The sequence below is a fragment of the Botryllus schlosseri genome, chromosome 4 (genome assembly GCF_051294905.1).
Source record: "Botryllus schlosseri isolate E-star chromosome 4, Bs_hap1, whole genome shotgun sequence".
In the NCBI taxonomy this organism is placed as follows: domain Eukaryota; kingdom Metazoa; phylum Chordata; class Ascidiacea; order Stolidobranchia; family Styelidae; genus Botryllus; species Botryllus schlosseri.
The window spans coordinates 22,861,604-22,882,569 of NC_137239.1; the positions used below are offsets into that span (position 1 = coordinate 22,861,604).

A 20,966-nucleotide genomic window follows, 5' to 3' on the forward strand; every position below is an offset into this window, starting at 1 on the left:
CGCGTTACCGAATTGCTTTGCCACACTAATTCGCCGTTTCCTTGCCCCGTCCTTAGCTCTAACCATGCAGTCCCCTTGGCCCTGTAGGCAGATGAATTCTCAACCTCGTCTGCCCTTTCCGGGCCGTAGTGTTGTGTATAGCCCCATGCATCAAGAACGAACTGTCCCTACCCAAGACCAGAACAGCGACAAATTCCTGGAGTTAGAAAGGACTTCGAACGACGACGTTTACCACCACCTAGGCTCCCTTGTCTCCCTTTACCCCGGCCTGTTAGAGGAATACGTCGTGACCAACGTCAGGAGCGAGAATATATCTCGGTGGCTTACGAAGCGCAAGACGTTCGAAGCTAGGCAGATTGGCGGCGACTCCAACGTTTGCAAGCCGCAGTCGTTGACAGAAATTGTCCAAGATGTGAGTAGCCATTCGGTTTTTGAATTGTCAGCTATGCTCATTGCTCATGCTCACTAATAGCGAAGATTGGGAATATGCGGCTGTCGTTGAGTTGTTTTGCAGACTTTCGTCAGCGTCCCGCAGATAAGACGTAAACGTTGGATCTCAATATTGATTCATCGGTAGTAACTACGTCCACATATTGAAATATGATTACAGTCACAACACCCACACCGACATTTCATCATACCCAGGTAGACGATGGAGAGTATCTTGACCCGATCTACAATTTATCCGTACAACTCTCGCGTACGACCCACTCGAGCGGTTTCAACCTGTACGGAGTAGGCGGCTTCGGCAAGAATTTGATATTATACAGTCCCGGATTGACGATGTGGGATCCTTCCGGCCAAAGGAGGTAAGGGGCAGAGATGAGCGGATTTGGAATTTCGATGTCCTAATCCAATCCAAACCTGAACCTCCAAATCCTAATCCGCAAATTTTTCATATTCAAGTCCATGTCCAATCCTAATCCGATTCTAACTGGATATTCAGAAAAAATGCTAATTTATGCAAGGGCGAAATTGGAAAATTTTATTTCACAACCAATGATTCCCTTTATTAAAGATAACTTAGTAACTATAAGTACATTAATAACTGATCTGAATAAAGTTTGCCGCTATTCGCCACACGACATATCAATCTCCCAGAAAATAGGTGAATCCAATCCAAATCCTAATCCGTTCAGAAAAAAATCTCTGATCCTAATCCAATCCAAATCCTACAAAATTTCACAAATCCTGTTTTTTCAAATCCTAATCCTAATCCATACTCATCTCTGGTAAGGGGAGGTTTTGCTTAGGACTCGATGCGAAACAATAGGTGCAGCGCTACGGTACCTATAGGCAGAGTACTCATACTCTTTCGGAATATACTCAAGAAAGTCGTGATATGATGCTTATAACAACGATGGTCTTTTGCAGTACAAGCTAATAGGTAATTTCAATAACCATTTTTTGTTAATAGCCTTCTACACGCCGTTCGCCAATATTAAGCTAATTGTCATGAATTACACGCAGTGTCTTGATACAGCTACAAAATCAATAACATGTTGTAAAATATTATACAGCTTATATATGTGATAAATAAGCTATAAGCTGTAACAAGAATTTTCGTGGTTTTATTTAGCGTGAAAATTGCACCGAATGCCACTGTCGCCGGTTACGCCGCAATCAAAAGGGTTTCGCTTTGCGTGGACGACGTTCAAATGGACCCGCGTTTCCCGAAGCGAATCGGCCTAGAGGCCAACTGTACGTTGTAATGCTGGCAACACGCGACGAGCCTTTTCAATACGCAGTGTTTATTTCATAAAGATCCTACCGGCGTAGCCGTGCTGTGTGTTCCATTGATTCTGCCGAACGATGATCTTGTGGCGGTCGTCGAATTCTATCGGTCGTGGCGTGACGCTTGCTACACGCCGCAGGACTTGGAATTTGTGCAGGTGTTCTAGTATTCGGGCAATGGGCAATGGGCATGGACAATGGACATACAAAGAGCCGACTATGATAGCAGTGGGATCTAGTCACTATCTTCGACTCATAAGTCTCTTCGTGTCAATGCCAGGTTTTGGCCCCGGTCAAGTCACGTACTTTCAAAATGTTTTCTGTCAAGTCATGCGAATTTGCGAAGAGACTCGATTCAAGTAAAGTAAAGTTGTACCAAGTCTTTCGATTTCGAGACAATTTCAAACCACCAAATGTGTGCAAGTTCAGTCGTTTGAGATGATGTGCCTACGTAGAAGCACAGGCTAGCGCTAGACTGCGTTTGTATGGTGCCACGCGGTTTCGAAAGTACGATGATATACGAGTCACGGGTTATTTATGTAAGTTGCTGCGTATGGGATTAAAATTCAATGTTTGCGACGTTTATTGACTGACTGAAATGCTGCATGAACGCTATCAAGGCAGTTCCAAGACTCTCAGCCTCATATGTGTATATGGGAAATATAGCAGAGTACTTGAGTGTGTAGGAGAAATTTGTTCCCAAATTTCGCCGAAATAGCCCGAGAGGATATACATTGTAGCAAAATTATATTGCCTTTATCACTGAAGTTTCAAAACCATTTCAATCGCGTTGTCTTGTTGCTTGATGTGCGGATGATTTCAGACAGCCTTGGAATGGACGGCGATAGCGATTCACAAATCCGCGGTCTGCTCGAGCCTTCACCAGCAGACAGAAATGAACAGCTTTCTGTTGGACGTTTGCCGCACTTATCTCGTCGACATTACCGACATTGACAATATCATAGAACACATTATGAGGTGAGGCATCTTCCTAAGCTATAAGCTGACGCTTGATCGGGCAAACTCTAGAAACATACTTGGACTTGGAAATGGAATGAATACGCCAAGCTATTGGTTCAGATGTCCCCGATTACGATAAGTCTGGATATTCCGAATTAGGATGACTCTGATTTATGCGTGTTACAATGACACTGCTAAAATCTCGCAACAATATGTAGAGTCTAGGGTTACTATACGTCCTTCTTTAGGTGGATTTGTCCTCCTTTTTCAGGTTTTTGAAAATGTCCTCCGAAGACGCCTAAATGTCATCCTTTTAGAGATGTGGTCCTCGTTTTTGAGAATCTTTGTTAAATGTAGGCCAAATTCGACTGATATACAGTAAATCAGCACTGGCGTAACGCTCCGATGGCTATTTCGGGAGCTGAGCCGGAAAGTTGACCTTTTTTTTAGTCAACCACCTGATAATGTGAAAGAAAAACTACTTTTGGGAGCTGAGCGAGAAAGTTGACCTTTTTTTTGTAGACAACCGACCAGAAGTGGGGAAAATTTACCATTTCGTCAAGATTTTCCTCCGGTATTCTAAGTTTGAAAATTTTGAAAAAGTGTCCTCCTTTCCCGGTTCCAAAATATGGTAACCCTATAATGTAATGTAGGCCTATGTATGCAATACCCAGGCACATATTCGTTCCAATCGCGTCCGATACCGGTTAAATTCCCGACATGTTTGTGACGTAACAATATATGACATCCGAATATATGGCGGGAAACGCTTTTGCTATGGTCAAATGCAACAAATTTTAGCGGTTTCGGATCGGATTTGAGATTTCCCGAAACTGGTTTTGGAATGGGAATCGAATTTCGAAGGGTCCTAAATTCCCGAACCAGGTTTCGAGGAGCTTGAATTTTACTATATCGTGACTTGAATTTTGATATAATATTAACTAAATCGGGAATAGGTGTTTTGATTTTGATTATATTGATTAAAGACCGCACAAGTCTCTCATTGTGTCACAATCTTGCGGTGTTTTGAAAGGGTCAAATTACTAATAAATTGGTGATTATAACTTACTGTATATCTTTTGCTGTAGGTTTGCAAAGTCATTGGTTTACGCCGATCGATGCTCCTTATTTCTCTACGACAAAGAAACCAACGAATTGTACAGCAATTTATTTGACACCGGCGAAGAGGAAGAAGGCAAACCGATATTTGAAAAGAGAAACGAAATCAGGTAGAAAGAATTCACCTTTCAAGTGCCAACCAAAACCCATTACATATGTCACAATCGTTACATATTTCTACGTTAGGTTTGACGTGAGCAAAGGTATCGCCGGCTGCGTTGCGTCTACGAGAACCGTGTTGAATGTATCGGATGTGTATGGCGATCCGCGGTTTAACCGGGAAGTGGATAAAATAACCGGTAATTTGTAGGATTTCGTATTATTCTCAAATTACAACCGTAGCAGTGGTTAATTGAACTGGACAAAATCGAGGCCATGCGTATTTCATTGCACTTTGTGACAATGCTGTATGAGTTGATCCCTAATGCCCGTAGCTTTGAACTACATTTTTCATATGTTGCTATTCGACCAGTTGAGTTGTTCAAGGCTTCTAGAAACTAACATCTAATAGAATCTCTCTTTGTGGTAAGGAGCGTAGGCTATATAGTATAATTTCAGTAGGCCTACCAGTACTAGGAAATATTATCTCTAACTCTACTCGACTCGAATCATTAGAATTAATACTCGATTCAGATTGGAGTTATCGAACTATTGCGCCCAGCCCTAGTGGCCAGTAACGAAGCGCCATATAGGCCTACTACTTCTAAATACGTTCACAAATCAATACATGTTTTATTAAATTTGCTTTGTTACGTCTATACGAGTTGTGGCATGGGATTTATACTATCCGTAATAACTTTCAGTCAGGTTTATTAATATTTTCATCGTTTCAGAACATCACAAGATTGCGATACAATGAAAAGATAGGAAGGTGTCGAAACAACTTGGAGTAGCCACTAAAATCAGACACCCACCTTAGCCTAGGCGAAGTAAATAAGAGGCATCCACACTGAATGAAAAGTAATGCAGAGAATATAAGACGCAAGCGACAAAATGGGGTGGCATGTGGCGGAGGGCGAGGTCGATGTTAGGTCGTGGTCCGGTAATCCTGAAGACTGGCTAGTATTGATTTAGAAGAAATTGCTTGTATTTCGACTTGAATGAAATGACATCACCGATTTCGTCTCTAACATAGGCTACTGAACTCTCCCCAATATACCAGCGCATGCAATCTTATAACCTTATTTAACGTAAGGACCTCGTGTCGGTATCATTGTATATACTTTTACGTGAGTTGTGGATTAATTGACTTCACCAAGTCGTATATAGAGACTACAACATCCTATCTCCTGATTGTGTAACATAACAATTAATTTGCGGTGCTCAGAAATTTTGAAGTTACCGGATAGATGGTATACCAGATATAGATAGATTCCAATTCCACTTTCACAATCAGCCTAAAGCGACCATAAATGCAGGCGCGGACTTTCTGTCGCAGGTTACACCACCAACAACATTCTCTGCTTTCCTATCATGAGCGACAACGAAGTGTACGGAGTGGTTCAGATGATAAACAAGCAGACCGGCGGAAGCTTCACGAAGCTGGACGAGGAGAATTTCACCATGTTTTCCATATTCTGCGCGTTGGCATTGCGGTACTCCCGGGTGAGTTGATGAGACTGCGACTCTGAGTTTCAGACACGCGGAGATGGACTTCTTTGATTTTGTCAAATGAAATCCTGCTGTGGAAAAAGTTGGTTTAATTGTATTTATCAGGGATTTATATCCCTGGTATTTATGCTCAGAAGTGGTCAAAGTAGTCAGTGTTGGTACTCAAGTAAAAGTATAAAGTAGTGCGAGTAGGCAGAACCTAGTTGAGTATTCCGAAAAAGTAGAAGTATTTCGGTATTGACCACATCTGAGTATTCTAATAATCTATAGTCCATTGTAATTTTTAACTCACGTAATTCAATGGAGAAAACAATTTTCGATATAATTGTAATTGTGAATGAATGAAATGAAAGAAACAAATTGAAAGTAAATCCCATTCAAAATGAAAAGTAAATGTATTATTGATTGAGAATATTTGAAGTAGTTATAATAATCATAATGTAATTACCATACCATCGTGTGATTACTCCAACTCTGGTTACTGTTTAAGGATGAAATCTCCATATCAATTCTTGAATTCATAGGCCGATATCCGCATTCTATAGGCAAAAAATATTATCATTACAATCTGCGGCCATTGCTTGCTAGACTCACACGAGGTTGGAAGAGGAACACAACAAATATCATGTCGTGCTGGAACAATTCAATCGCAGTATGGTTTGTTCGGAAGAGGATGCTGAAGTGCTGACGAAGCGAATAGTCGAAAGACAATTGCCGCCGGTTCCGATTGATTTCGACAGGTATCGCACTTTTAATCAGATTGGCATTTCGTTGTTGCCGCATCCGAAATTGCGTGGGGCTGTATTTATTCTACTGTTTTGGCGTTGTATGCAGGCTTCTCATCGCCGCCCACCTATAAGCTGCGTGGAAACGGTGTGAAAACCCCATTGAGCGAATGTGGTCCTGCTATAAGTTGATGTTGATTGATATTCATTATGCTGTGACACCAACGGAAGCGGTGTAATGAACCACTATACGTTATTTGCTATCCCGTACTGCAAATTGACAGTTCATTAGTCACGGCAATATTCGTAATCGTAAGACAAGGAGTGAAAATTTACAGCGTTACTTTTGAAGAACTTCTTGGAGGTACAGAATTTCAATATACAATTGAATAGTAGTCCGCCCTCAAGATTACCGGACCCCGACCTGACCTATCGATCTCGCCTTCGCGATATGTCACCCCATTTTTTGTCGCTTGCTTTTCTGTATTCTTCCTATACTTTTCATCCAGTGTACATGATGCCTCCTCTTTACATCGCCTATAGGCTAGGCCAAGGTGGGTGTCTGATTCCAAACATTACTCGAAATCGTTTCGACACTTTCCTATCTTTTCATTGTATCGCAATTTTGTGGTGTATTGAACTGATAAAAATTGCTAATAAAGCGAACCGAACCGTATAGTATATTAATATTGAAATGAGCCCGAATATTTTCGGCTAACACTCGTCAGAGGTAATCGTCAGAAACTAGTAGAGAATCGGAAAGAACATATGTATATCAGCAATCGTGTAACAAAATATGACGTCACCATCATGAAATTTCGGATAAGAGAACTTTCAATGTACTATTCCTGTTACTTGACTATACTTTAACCACCTCTGTATGTGTGTGATGCATGTATATATGTAATGTATGTCCGTAATATGTATTGTATGGTATGTATGCGACATGTAACGTATGTATTTATTTACGTATGTATGTGTATTATGTAGTCCTATGTTACGGTATAGAACTGCATATCACTGCAGATGACTAATAATGTTGCACTTATTTGTAGCGTTATTAGATATTCTACTATACCTCCACCACATTTCTACAGATTTTACTTTTCCCTAATGGAGATGGGCCAAGAAATCGATTTCTACTTCTCCAAGATGGTCCACGATCTGTGCGCGCCCGACATCAAGATCGACACCCACTCCATGGTCTTGTTCACGCTCACAGTAAAGCGCAACTACCACGACTACCCGTACCATAACTGGAAGCACGCGCTCACTGTAACCCACACGATGTACTGCATACTAAAACGCCACTCGGAGATATTCACCAAACTGGAGAGGCTGGGTTTACTAATCGCGTGTTTGGCTCACGACATCGACCACAGGTCCGTTTCCAATCAGTACCTGCGAAAGGTTGAGCATCCGTTGGCGGCGCTTTATCCAACATCCACGATGGAGCGGCACCATTGCGAGATGCTGAAGACTATCTTGAAACAGAGCGGTCATCAGATTTTGGCGCAGCTCGATACGGACTCGGAGAAATTTGTTTTGGAACTGGCGCAGCATACGATACTGTCTTCGGACTTGGCGCAGTACTTTATCAACCATCGCGCTATCACGGATCTACTGTTGACTGACGAGTTCGACGTGGACGAGACAGAACACAGGTTAGAGAGGTGGTCAGTAACGAAGGACTCCTACCTTTTGGAGTATTCAAGTTACTTGTTCGAGTGGTTATTTTTTCGACTACTTCCACTTATACTTAAACAAAGCTATAAGATAGCGTAGTGGTACGTTCAACAGCTGCAACACCAATGGGTTGAAGGTTCGAGTCCGACCGAGGTCGACCGCTGAGCTCATATCTAAGTTTTGGAGGTTTAGGCAACAGCAATTTACGTTTTTACACATATGAATCTGAAAAGCTATAAAGTAGTTTTTGGCTGGGTTAGCATCGCTCTCACGAGTGAATTCTTCCGTTGCTTTGAAATTGCGAAATGAAAAAAAAGATGGAATGAAGGGGATTTCGAAAAATTATGTATGAGTTTGCTACATATTTTTATATCAAGGTTGCAGGGCATAGAATTACAATTTAGCTATTGCGATACGGCCTGTAAAATTCCGCAGGCATCACCTCTACGGCATCATGATGACCGCCAGCGATCTCAGCTCGACCGCGAAAGATTGGGAAACTACCAAGAGTACGGTATACGAGCTCTACAAGGAATTCTGGGCGGAAGGCGACCTTCGGAGAAAGCGGGGCTTCTCCTGCATCGATATGATGGACCGCAGCACCGAGGACGAAGTCCCAACTGGTCAGGTAATTTTGCAGAAGTCACTTGATGGGAATTCTCGTAGCCGGACTACATGACATCTGTAACTTAGTGTACAGTAGGCTACTGATCAATGTAGCCAGCATCAAGAGGAGTATAAGTGCTTTTTGTTGTGAGGGAGAAATCTTTTTAACAATAACGTGACTTACTATATATACAATACATATATTATGACATAGTGAAAACAGATGGCGTCACCATGTCAGAGTTGAAAATTAATAGAGGTGACTGTCGCCCATGGCTAGCTCCTAGGTATAGGAATTAGGCAAAACACAGTACACACAATAGCATCGATTAGTACTTCTAAGGTCGGACCTATCTCCTTGATCAGTATGTGAGGACTTTGTTGGGGAATTCACCCCCAGTGTTTCAAAATCCATTATCATATAATAAATGATTCGCCTGCAGTATATAATAATATCAAGTTTAATGTTTTCCCCTGTATATTTTGACTGATTGTGCAACGGTGCATGTATCTTGTTTATTTTAGGGCAGGGGTGGCTTACCGTGACCCGCGGGCCAAACGCGAGAAGGTATCGAGTGGTCCGCGAGGTAATTCTCGAGATTGTAGATATATTATCAAAATAATAAATTACCGAGGTAATTTAATGTGAACTTGCAAGGCCAACCAAAAATTTGAATAGCCTGACCGCGTTATTTGACTAAAATATCAGTTCCGGCGAATTGGTGTAGCCAGGGGACCAGTCACATTTTTCGTACTTCTTATATGACCATAAAGTAGAATATTTCGCGGCAGATTTACTTGACTTGAATTTTTCTTAGCACTTCGCGCTATTTATTGTCACTTGATTTCTTGTTTTTCGTATTGGTACCCCCCTGAGAATTTAAATTACAAATAGATATACGCTCAATTTACAGAAATGAGTCTACCTATATTCGCAATTATGAGAGAACGTGTCAACATGCGACTTCGCGTCTGGACTCGCAGAATGATCGTCGACGATGAAACCTTTGCACAAAATGAGAGACACATGTTCACCGAAATCTTAGATGTTGATAAGTCCGCGCCGAATATTCCTATTGTTTGTTTATTGAACAATTTTTGGCACTTATCGCCTATGCAGGCCACAGTATAATGAAAATAACGTTCATAATGTCCATGCGTTTGGTAGGCCTACACGCTTTACAGACGACTTACAGTCACGCATCCATCCATTCATCATCTCTCTCTCACTCTCTTTCTCTTCCATGCGTCCTCGCGAGGCTAGGATATGAATACACCTGCACTGCTAACTGAGTTTACATGACATAGAGCAGGGGTCACCAACACGTGGCCCGCGAGGTCATATTTTGCGGCCCGCGACTTGATTTGAGATTTCGGACGAAAGCTAAGAAAACATTTTGAAAGGCCCAAATTGACGTGCAATGGCTTAAACACTGCCAAGACTGACACGCTTATAAAATGGCTTAGGTCAGTGGTTCTGAAACTGGGCGCGCCCCCCCCCCCTTGTGAGGGCGTGAAAGCATCTGAAGGGGGCGTGGAGCTGCGGTCAACTGATAATTTTTTCGCGCTCCGCGCGATTTACCTCGAATTCATAGTTGCAGTGATTGCTCTGTGTATAGCCCGGAATTCATATTATACAATTCTCTAATCAACATTCATAACCGTCCATGTCATCAAACTATCCGTTAAGATTGCTAGAATTATGGATGCATTTTGTGATATGACGATAAGGGAGGCTCGAAATGTTTTAGTATCATTAAGGGGGCATGTCTATAAAGGTTTGAGAACCACTGACTTAGGGTTCCCTACAAGATCAAGCTTTACGTGGAGATCGTCTTTCAGCTAGTAACGTATCTAGCCCCCAAAAGCGTTTCCAGGTATCGTGCACAGCTCAGAGTTCAAAATAAAATGAAATTGATGACAATGATCTTTAGTTGTATTTTTATTCCTTTAATAAAACATTACTTCTTTTGTGCTCACTATGCCCATCGCCTATATGTTAGGTAGCATAGCGTGGTACCGACGTAGAGTTTTAAAACGAGGTTGCCTACTTTAAATCGATATTCAATACATGCGGCCCGCGGCCCCTACGAAATTTGAAAAGTGGCCCGCGACCCGTTTTGAGTTGGCAACCCTGACATAGAGTATAATTGTTATTGATTTTGATGCGTAGTAGGCTAAGATAAGTCTTGTTTTCACCGTTACATATTCCGGTTCGCTCCTATTGAAAGACTGAGATATGTTCAATGTTCATCAACATTGAAGTGACCCGTGCAATGTTTCGTAAATTTCATGTGGCCGTTTGGCCGAAAAGGGTTGGCGACCCCTGCTAATTTACTTGTCTTCTAGAGGCCAAAGTGGTGTTTGGTTCAGCTGAGTTGAGACTATGGTAATAATTTTATCTTTTCAAAAATACCACAAGGTTGCGATTCATATAGGAAAAGATAGGAAGTTCTAGATATTCCTGAACTCACCGGTGTTGAGACCCGCCACTTACTGATGCACTTCAATTCAGATCGGATTCTACACAAACGTTTCAATCAGGTGTTACGAAGTGCTTGCGCAAATTTTGCCTGACTGCGACGAGATCTTGACGTTATCGTACGAGAACCTGGAAAATTGGAGGGCCGAGGCGGAAATCGCGAAAGAAAGGAAGGCGCTGAAAGAACAAGAAACCAGAAAGAAATCGGAAAAATCCGATTTGGGAGTACTTTTGAGAGGAGGGCTGTGGGTTATAGATGACTCGCGTTCTGATGAAGTGCAGCCTGATTTATGACATTTCGGGCAACGCTCGTTTTTATTCTGATTTCGGCCGTGTATGTGCACTGTACATTCATTCAAATATTTCGTGTCTACAGAGCGACTTATAATTCTATAATATATCAATTCTTATAAATCTTGACAGTATATCAGTAATTGATTGGTAGCCTATTATTCTGACTTTGGATGCGCTACAGATCGTTACTGCCTTGTCATGCAGATGATATGATAATAAGTGTGGAGTTCCTCAACGAAGAAAAACAGCTATCGATAGCTGCAATAAACGACCAGTTACGCCACAAAATGCTACCCACAGAAGAAGTAGAAAATGGTATAATAATGGCTATCATCGCTATCTGTCGGACTGCGGACCGGGCATAAGCTACGTTGATCATGGTTTCAAGTTTGTTTCTTTAAAGAATGCCTGGCAAATTTATACTGCTCGTCGAATTATGCATCGAATAACCAACGCTTCACCCACCGCAGCAATGAGGGATGTACTGCAAACAATGAGAAGTATCAAAATACCATTGCAGCAAAAGACGATACATTACGGATTGGTATGACGTCACCAAAACATTCCATTATTAGCTATCGACTGCCAGCGGTTTACACGTCTACGCTTTCATGGTGCTGAGTTGGCTTGAAGGCAGATGTTTGTTTTTGAAAGTAAGATACAGTTGCTTCGATGTCAGTGATTGTGCCTCGATATTTAAGAAGGTAATATGACTACAGCCAAGGTCAGACAGGTGATTTTGACTTGCCATTGGTAGTAATACCATTGTAAAGCCGTATAGCTGACAGTGTATTGATACTGGTTCACTGATGCTTTCATATCGCAGTCGATAGCCTAATCGGGTCTCTGCTACATTTTAAAGACTGACAGGATAATGAGCTCCTATACTCGTAGTTTTGAATGCTGACCATGAAAAATCGGGTATCTCAGTCTTTGCTGTAAGCCTGTACACTGCATGGCTTGGCTGACTAACTTCATGCAGAAATCAGTTTCATTGCCTACTGATCTGCACTACTGCACACAATTTATTGCGACAAAATTTTGATTTGCTGCCAGTATCTGAAGGTATGCATTCCTGGCAACCCTGCAAATTTCAGACTATATAAGCCTATTACCAGCACACCTTATTTCAACTATCTACTATATGTGCTGTGCATGTTTAGTTGTCTGAACTATTGTTCTATGATCTGCAACATATATTACGCTTTCAAAATTCAGAATATTTAGTGAGAGATGTACATTAAGAATGGGTACATTTTGGTGTCTCTTCGATTCCGGTTTGTTTAGTTGGGTTTTACAGTCACACTGAACTTTACTGTCAGCTCTTATATAATGTGGTTGTTCTTATGGTAATTGATATGACTCAGAAATGAGTCATATCAGTAATAATATGTAAAAATATTCAGATATATCTGACATGTCAACTAGTTGATGGTTAGTGGCTGAGCCGCGATTTGAAGCCAAGTGTGAAGCCAAGTCATAATTGTAAAATTGACACTATGACAGGTGATAGCAAGCCACAGAATCACAGATGTTATACAGCTACCAGTCTAACAGAACTTTGCTGTCACTATGATCCAGTGCTAAGAAGCCATGATATTTCACAGTTAGGGTGCTAAAAATAACGTACCACAGTGCTGATATTGTAGTACGGAGAGGTGTAACATGTTGAGCTTAAGTTCTTGGTGGTCTATTGTAAGAGAATTATATGACTTCTCTGTGGAGGACTGCTAATGCACCAAGTGCATCTATCGAAAAATTAGTAGGCTATATCATATTCCTATTTTATTTCGTGCCTTTTCATTTTCATTGTTTTTATGGCGTTAACGAAAAGATTGCAATTGGACATGTACTGTTGATTCCAATAACAGTTGCCAATCCATTTTAGCAATATCAGATTCTTTTGTTGTGTCAACAGATTTGGACATTTCAGAATTGCAACCAACCATGATCAGAAGTTCAGAATACACTGATGCCGTTCAGCTAGAAGTTACAATAGTCCTGTACTGCGTTATTCAGATACTCCAGTAGAATCGGTGGCTTCAAATTCAGGCTAAACTACTTTGATTAAAAAGTGAAACGACGATCGGCTACCTTGGAAATGTAGTTTCAAGTGGTCGCATATTTTGGTAGATTGAGGAATAATTCCAAATGGAAAGACTCGTGACCATAAATATATATTATGGGTATTAATACAAAGTTTGAAATTTTCAAACTCTTTTCCTTAGCCAGAATCCAGGAACTGCAATGCCAGAAGTGATTCTAATATTCACTGACATAAAAATATTGGCAACCTTTTCATAAACTACTTCCTAATTAATTCTGAATGTTGCCTTCCTCGTTACATGTTGCCATCGAAAATATTTCAAGATCATTTCCCAGTTTTTTAAACTACACAAATTGAGTACTTGGTGATAGGCACTTGCGTTTTTGGGTGAAAACTTTACAGGTGACCAACTTTGTGATAAGAATATGTATTGTAAAATTCCATCTAGCACAGAATATGCCATCTGTTTTTTCAATCAACAGTTGCCTGTCAATTGTTGATTTAATTTTGTACGCTCAAAATATCTACCTTTACATTTTCTCAGTGTCCTTAACAGTGTCTGATAGAAGCACAAACAGACATGAAAGACACATCGGCAACAACGACCTCTTACGAAGACAGCAAGAAGAAAGATGAACCCGAGGCAGAGCAACCCCCTCAGGGAGGAATATTTTGGAGGCTGGGGTCCGGATTGTATAGCACAACAACAGGAGCTGCGTCAATGGGATACGGTGCCGTCAAGTACTGCGCTCAGACCTCTTATGGGGTAGTTTCGAAAACGGCTGAAATCGGAGTCAGCGCCACAAAAGCTGTTGCCGGAAAATTGCCAACACCCCCGATCCCGTCGTTCAGTAAGCAGAAAGACAAAAAGGAATAAATGACGCGTAAAAATGCTAAGCACAGTCTGCAAAATTTGACGCAACTGCAATTTTCTCATATATTTATACCTGAAGAAAGAATGCTGTGATGTGGATTGGAAAGTATTTCGTTTGGTTATAAACATGACAGGATATTAATCATTCGTATCACTGCATAGGGGCACGTGGAATTGAAACTTATTTTTGCAAGTGATACACTTGGGACTTTTGGTCTGAATTTTTGATGTTTACAGGTTTAGTATTTTCTTTTTGAGATTTGCACTAGCAAGCTAACACAACCCCCCTACTTATATAGATTTTACAGCTTCTTACTTCGGAAAAAAAATGGTGTATTGTGTCTGGTGATGTATCGTCTACGACTTCAAAATATGTGTTCGGCTCTCAATGGGCGTTTGGAGTGCAATATTGCCTTACATAGTAAGAAATATGTGGTCTCGGTGTGCTATAGTGTATTTTATTGCCATAATCTTGGAATATTGCTAGCGCTGTAACTTGCTTCACATGTCAGCCGTTTGGAATGTATTTGGTTGAGTATTGATCATTTTACATTGCTTTAAATTAGAACAATGCCAAAGTCAACTATGTAATGCTGCTGTTATAATTGAAAATGAGAGTTACGATCGACAGGTCAATAAGGGTTTATTTTGTGATGTCGGCTTTCTATTTCTTGACGAAATTTAGTATGGTTTGGTATGTAGAACTGATTGTATCTCACAGGGCATCATAACACTAGCTGCAATATTCCAGTAACATTTTTTATAGCTAGTAATTGTGAATTGATCAATTGATTTATCTATGAGATCAGTCCATTTTGCGTCTTATGTTAGAAAAGGAGCTCGTTACTAACGGTAGCGACTGTGTCGTGTGATTCTACACTATAAGTTTACTTGAAAATTTGTGCGATTAGACCAGGATCATTTGTGAAAGTAATACCAGACTTGTAATAAAACTCATTTCTTTATGTCAATTGTACTTGGACTTTTAAAAGGAATGGATCATGCTGTAATTTGGATTGCTAGCCGTCAATTGCATGTAGTGCATTTGTGCATTGAATGCCAACCCCACTGCTTCCCCTGTACAAGACGACTGGCCTTGAAAATTAGGTAACCTAAGTCAACTTGTGTCTTATGCACGAGAGATTTCAGCAATGATCTTCCCAGCCTATATCGCGAGTTTATCCTTCCAGGCATGCTCTATATTATGTGTTGTGAATGCTTTCTGAAATGTAACTAGATCCCCTGTTATCCTTTTGTGAATTAAAACATGATATGCGGTAGATGTCATTATTGTCTCTAGGTATACTTGTGGATACCAGCTGTAACTACTGCTTGAAAATCTTGTAAATTTTGGTGTTTACGTCTGGTGGGAATTGGGTGGTCTCTTAAAATCATTTACACATTTGCGCTTTTAATTACTATAAAAGAACAGTTGCTTCTGTGGTGATGATATTTGACTATTGTCGTATATTCAGTTGATGGTGAATTATTATTGAAGGTATTGTAAGCTACCGTAATCCGCTATTAATAATCTTGTACAAATATGGCCCATCCGTGTCCTTTCGTGTGTATGGTCCCAATCGTTGTGTCTTTCGCCTTGATATGTGTCAAGAAGCAATAGTTATATCAGTGTCTTGTTAAGAAACATAGGAATTGACAGTAATTTATTCTTCCTTGGTTCACCCTTAATGAATTACTGTTGCCGGTATGCAGCTGGTGAAATGTTGCGGGTGCTCAAAATGACTCTTCCTTTCTTATTGAACTTTTGGAAAATCTATCATTACCATTATTTTTAATATAAATATCCGTGCAGTCGGTACATTCATTTGTAATTAACATGAGTAAAACTGTTGTAAAATCAGGTAATTTATCAAATAATTACAGGATTGAAGTAAGGAAGCTTTATGCGGGTTCTTAAAGCTACCAACATATCCAAAAGGAATTATCAAGAATAACACATTCGACTATTTAAATTCTATCGAGATATCACCAGCTCAAGTGGATATGCCTTTAATTGCATGCCAGTTGATCTAATTATGTCACTCTCAAGGCCTTAGTCTTTTTTTAGAACCACCGGCTGAATGCATCGTAAAATTTCAAATTGGCAATTATGATTTTCTAATAACTACTGTTGCTATTTTCGAGGCGATCACTCTAAAAACCTAAGCTACAAATTCCGCCCATAATCACAAGCCATTATGCTGTGTTAAACTGTCTTAATCTCTTTTCTCCTTGGCATTGGAGATATGTGCTTGAGGGCGAGAATATCGGCATCCAACGTTATTAGATCTTGTCATCACCATTTCTCTGTTTCGATCGTAGCCTGCCGTGGAATGTTGTGATGTATAAAGTTATAGTTTGATAAGTTGCGGATGGTATGATAGATTTAATAATCCTGTATTGTGATTAAGTATCTATTGTAGTGATATGCTATCCTTGGTTAAGAGTAACAGTATGAAAATGGAAATTCAAGGTGTTCCTTGCTAGGTATTGTAAAATATTTCAAGTCATTTATTGGAATGTGTACCAGATGGCTGATAGCGTACATTATTGTTTGATGAGTTAGGCCCCGTTTGTGAATGTTTTCAACTTTTGCACCTAGACATGCTATCAGCTACCACCGCTTGTTATGGGCTAGATTGCGAGGTAGCAAAAGTTTGTGCATGTGAACTGGACTGGATTTAAACTTACTCTTGTAGCAACCCGTCATAAAAAAGGCCTTTTTGACTATCTCTTACTGCTTGCTTGTAAAAAAATTGTATTGAAATGTGTGCTTAACATTGTCTATTGTATCGATTTCTTCATTGGTGTACAAACTGCCATTACCTTGGCGCGATAAATGTATTTGACAGTCAGTGGTATTTTTTTGTTTAGCCCGTACCTGACCTGTTAGGCCGTCTTTTAGCAAGTCTTGATATTCTGAAGATGTCAGCCTTTTGCTGAACACTACTGCAATGGAAAGCGAAATAAAGGTATGCTTTTTTGCTGCTTGGTATGGACAATCTTGGGCATGCTACACAAATCAATAATGCAGAGTATTTCAAGTGTATTGATATCAAAAAGCTGCCTATATAGGACATACAGGTCAAATGTATACTGTACCATTCATTAACGTAAATATGGAACTAGTCAATTAATAAGGATTGCATTATCTGTATCGTGTTTTTGGTGTCACAATGGTTTTTAAATAACATCAGCAATTTTTTGCCTGTAGTAGATAATCCTCTGCGTCGTTGTCTACCACGATTTGTGATGTAATGCAGACTAGGATAAACAGGACAGTTACAATAAACATTTAGACCTAACTTCATAATGTTTTTCAAAGAGTGAATGCAATATATCAATCATGTAGCTGTCAATGAATTCAAAATTATAAATCAGTCATGTGAACTCAAATCACTGGCCTACTTTATCTTTCACAAACGTTTCAATGTAAAGAAACATTTGATTAAGATATGTTGCATAATACCCAAATATAGGCTGCTATACAGCAACTCAATTGCAAGTTTGTGTACAGTATTTTAGAATTATCTGCATACCTGTAGGGTAGCCATAGTATTCTCTATGTGTTGAGTTATTTGCACCTAGTTATGATTAGTAAAATTCCATATAAAATTAAGAATCGCTTTATATTGGCGTCAGTAATGCCATAATGTGGACTGTGCTATATCTTGATACCATCACATGCTGATGGTATGATGCCAATCGCAAATCATTGCAGCATGATTTATAGGTATGACTAAGCCATTGGAAAATGGCCATTGTGTGCTCACGGTGTAGTAGCATCATGTTGCAATATGGTATTTGGACGGACACTCTTACTTTCATACTTGATGGTTGGAATTTGAAATGACAGCGTTGAGACGAGTTGTCAAATACCAACATTATATATCAGCTGGGAACAATAAGCTTGGAACAAAGTGCACTTGAGTACCCGGCCGTGCTATACACTCAACCATAATTAGCATTCAATCTCCAGTGTATTTCCAACTGTATAATAATGTCTCCTTTATTAAGATCGGCTACTGGGCCCACTAAAATAGTTTGATTTCCCTCATATTACACATACATTTTCATGGCTCCTTGGGGCAGATGGGTGTTATACATGTCAGCAGCAAATTTCAATACTCCATTCGTTTATTTTATTTTGCTCTGTTCATCACAGATATTAGAATGCATTGGCTACCATACCACAGTTTATGTAGCCTACCGCAAATATCACTATTTGATATCTTTTTGGTTCAAGTAATTTTGATGACTTGAATGCTGAAACCAATTGTGGTCCTATGTGTGGGGTTGCTGATGCATCTTGTAATGGATATCAGCATACCATCCAATTGTTCATAGTTGTTTGTGTAGGCTATTGCATGAGTTGAATTGGAACTTTTCAGCATAACCTGAGATGCCACCTGACCTTCGTGATGTCTTTGTGATTGTCTAGGCCGCTAGGGATATATTGATTTTGATTTGTGGATGAGTTAATCAATTGTGACTTTGAAAACTAGCCATCAAATTCCCATGCATTTTCCGAATGCTTTATCCGTGCTGGTGCCATGCCACGAGCTATTCCAATCAGGCTGTTTGTGCTGTGTAGAATTTCAGTTTAGTTTTAGTGGGATGACACCAGGTGCAGTTAATATCTAGCTGCCTTGATGTGTCCATGATAGAGGTGGAATATTTTGTCTGTGACGACACTTGTCTGATTATAAAATGACTTGTAGGTAGCATGCGAACTATCAGATTCAAATGTGTTTTTAAGCACATTATCGGAAGCAACTATTACAAGGTTTTATCAGACCTGGTCAATTGGAGACACTGGAAGAGTGGAAATATCTATAGGCCTACCTTTCGGTGGTTGAGCAATTGAGCATATTTAGTTGGGATTAGTGTACTTACTGACTAATAGGACTCAATAGGTTGTTAATTATGGTTACATTTATGGGGTGGGGTGGGTTACGCACTTCAAAGTTGAACCAGAATAGAAGTGATATCCTGTAGATAAAAGAAACTTAATCAGGCCTGCATGATAGGATATCTTGCCCTTATCTGCTGCGCGTCTAAGTATGTGGTGTGTGGTGGTGGTGACTGGAAATACAAGCAATTTCTACCGAATCAATACTAGTCAGACCTCAAGATTACTGGACAGCAATCTGACATATCGACCTCGCCTACCGACACATGCAGCATTCACTTTTGTCGCTTCCTTTTATGTTATCCTTTCTTAAATTCAGTGCGCATGCCTCTTATTTACATGCTGTAGGCCAAGGTGGGTGTCTGATTAAAATACTACGCCAAGTCGTTTGGGTACCCTCCTATCTTTTCGTTATGTCACAATCTTGTTGTGTATTGATTTGATGAACATTTTTAGTAAAATGATGATGATGATGGCTTTTGTAATTTCAGTTCAACTAGATATCAAGTTCCTATTTTGATGCATCTTCAAGACACTGACATTCAGCAAGCCTGCCGGTTTATTCCGTCGAACTGTTCCAAACCAGCCCCAAGAAATCTCAACGATGGACTGGCTTATGGGGTATGTTTTTGCCTTATTGGCTATTTTTTCATCCATTCGGTGGATATTCAGCTCATAATAAAGCAACAAGAGATGTATAACAAAATTGCTTTACAAGTTTCTTCAAATTAAATTATGGATTCAACTTCTTCACAAGACGAACACGAAGTCACCAAATGTTATCTCTGACTCTTATGATGTCAAATATTATCCCATCCTCTCTTGATTAATGATTTAGTTGCTATTTCCCGTGCACAAACAAATTCTACCAATATTTACCTGGCTACGTTGAGTCTTCGATGCTAATATATCCCGTTCGTGATGGCGCATCATATTCATAGTAACTGGTTCTGTTGAATGACTTGGGAAATTATTTTCATAATAATAGCTTCCTGCGAGTATGTGCATTTGTGCAAAGCTCATTGAGTACAACTGCTTTGCTAGCCACACTGAATTGGTTAGCAACCAAGTACTAGCTTATGTGATGGCTTAAGTATGGTGTGTGAACTTGCTCTTGTCGGTTTTAATTTTTGAGTATCCTTACTCCTGCATCAACAGTTTTTATAAGCAAATCTCCTGGTTTATGTTTGTTGGGATATGTCAGTTATAATGTATTTTATTCATGACTACTGGCTTTGCATTGCTTAATGTGTTCAATCATCTGCAGAATTGAACATAACAGCTGCTTTATCACATTCGCCTTATAAGACCTTTGAGATTGCTATATGGTTAGTTGGACTGTTGCTGATTTTGTAAATCGGTTGTTGGTGCCACCGCGAGATCATACCTAAACTTAGTCGTTCTAAACTGTTCGAGCACATCTTCTTATGAGGACCGTTTGTGTCGTTCTGTGTAGCCTTCGAACAACACCAAAAACTTTTTTGGCTGGCTCTTCTAGCAAACATTATTTTGGGCGGTAATGCTCATGTTACAGTAACACCAGTATTGGCAAACACACCATGAGACGCGACAATGCTGTTCAAACACAGTTTTCGTGATGTGAAAGTTCATATGGTGAATTACATTGAAGCTATATCTTTAGGAGTTGTTCACTAAGGAACCTCCATGCTGATGATTTGGCCAGGGAACAACAATTTTAAATCCCGTACTCAAATCTGAGTGGAGTATCAATGTGACGATATGAGTCGAATAGTGAGAGCCAATATTTCCTAGTGACGAAATTATTCAGCCACTAAGAGTTATTCAACGAATTCAACTAATCACACTACGAGTTATCTACGGATATTCACGGAACTGAACGGAAATATCCCATGGAATTGTCCCGACGGGTAGCGAAAAAGATCAAGTTATTTTTT

General features: G+C 40.0%; 3 protein-coding genes across 3 annotated transcripts in view; all 3 read left to right on the top strand.

The window, feature by feature from the left end:
* The window catches only part of LOC145438287 (uncharacterized), a 30,351-nt gene extending 13,339 nt beyond the window's left edge, over positions 1-17,012 (top strand). The window contains exon 2 of the mRNA XM_080315682.1: positions 13,809-17,012. Within this exon, the coding sequence (XP_080171808.1) occupies positions 13,845-14,141 (297 nt within the window). The 5' untranslated portion in view covers positions 13,809-13,844 and the 3' untranslated portion in view covers positions 14,142-17,012. The remainder of the gene's footprint in view (positions 1-13,808) is intronic.
* LOC145438266 (cAMP and cAMP-inhibited cGMP 3',5'-cyclic phosphodiesterase 10A-like) lies at positions 27-11,348 on the top strand. The gene is made up of 12 exons (XM_080315653.1): positions 27-412; positions 646-809; positions 1,580-1,701; positions 1,765-1,892; positions 2,558-2,712; positions 3,783-3,923; positions 4,000-4,112; positions 5,252-5,418; positions 6,013-6,164; positions 7,247-7,813; positions 8,271-8,463; positions 10,957-11,348. Exons 1-12 carry the CDS (start codon positions 65-67, stop codon positions 11,215-11,217), a joined length of 2,511 nt encoding a protein of 836 aa, XP_080171779.1. The 5' UTR covers positions 27-64; the 3' UTR covers positions 11,218-11,348.
* Positions 16,700-20,966, top strand: part of LOC145438277 (MOB kinase activator 2-like) — a 60,214-nt gene continuing 55,947 nt past the window's right edge. Inside the window, exons 1-2 of the mRNA XM_080315670.1 lie at positions 16,700-17,110; positions 19,542-19,671. Coding sequence (XP_080171796.1) covers positions 19,655-19,671 — 17 coding nt within the window. The 5' untranslated portion in view covers positions 16,700-17,110; positions 19,542-19,654. The remainder of the gene's footprint in view (positions 17,111-19,541; positions 19,672-20,966) is intronic.

Coding starts and splice junctions, on each gene's coding strand:
- LOC145438266 (XM_080315653.1), top strand. CDS start 65: ATGCAGTCCCCTTGGCCCTGTAGGCAGATGAATTCTCAACCTCGTCTG. Junction 413..645: donor TGACAGAAATTGTCCAAGAT/GTGAGTAGCCAT, acceptor CATCATACCCAG/GTAGACGATGGAGAGTATCT. Junction 810..1,579: donor GATCCTTCCGGCCAAAGGAG/GTAAGGGGCAGA, acceptor GGTTTTATTTAG/CGTGAAAATTGCACCGAATG.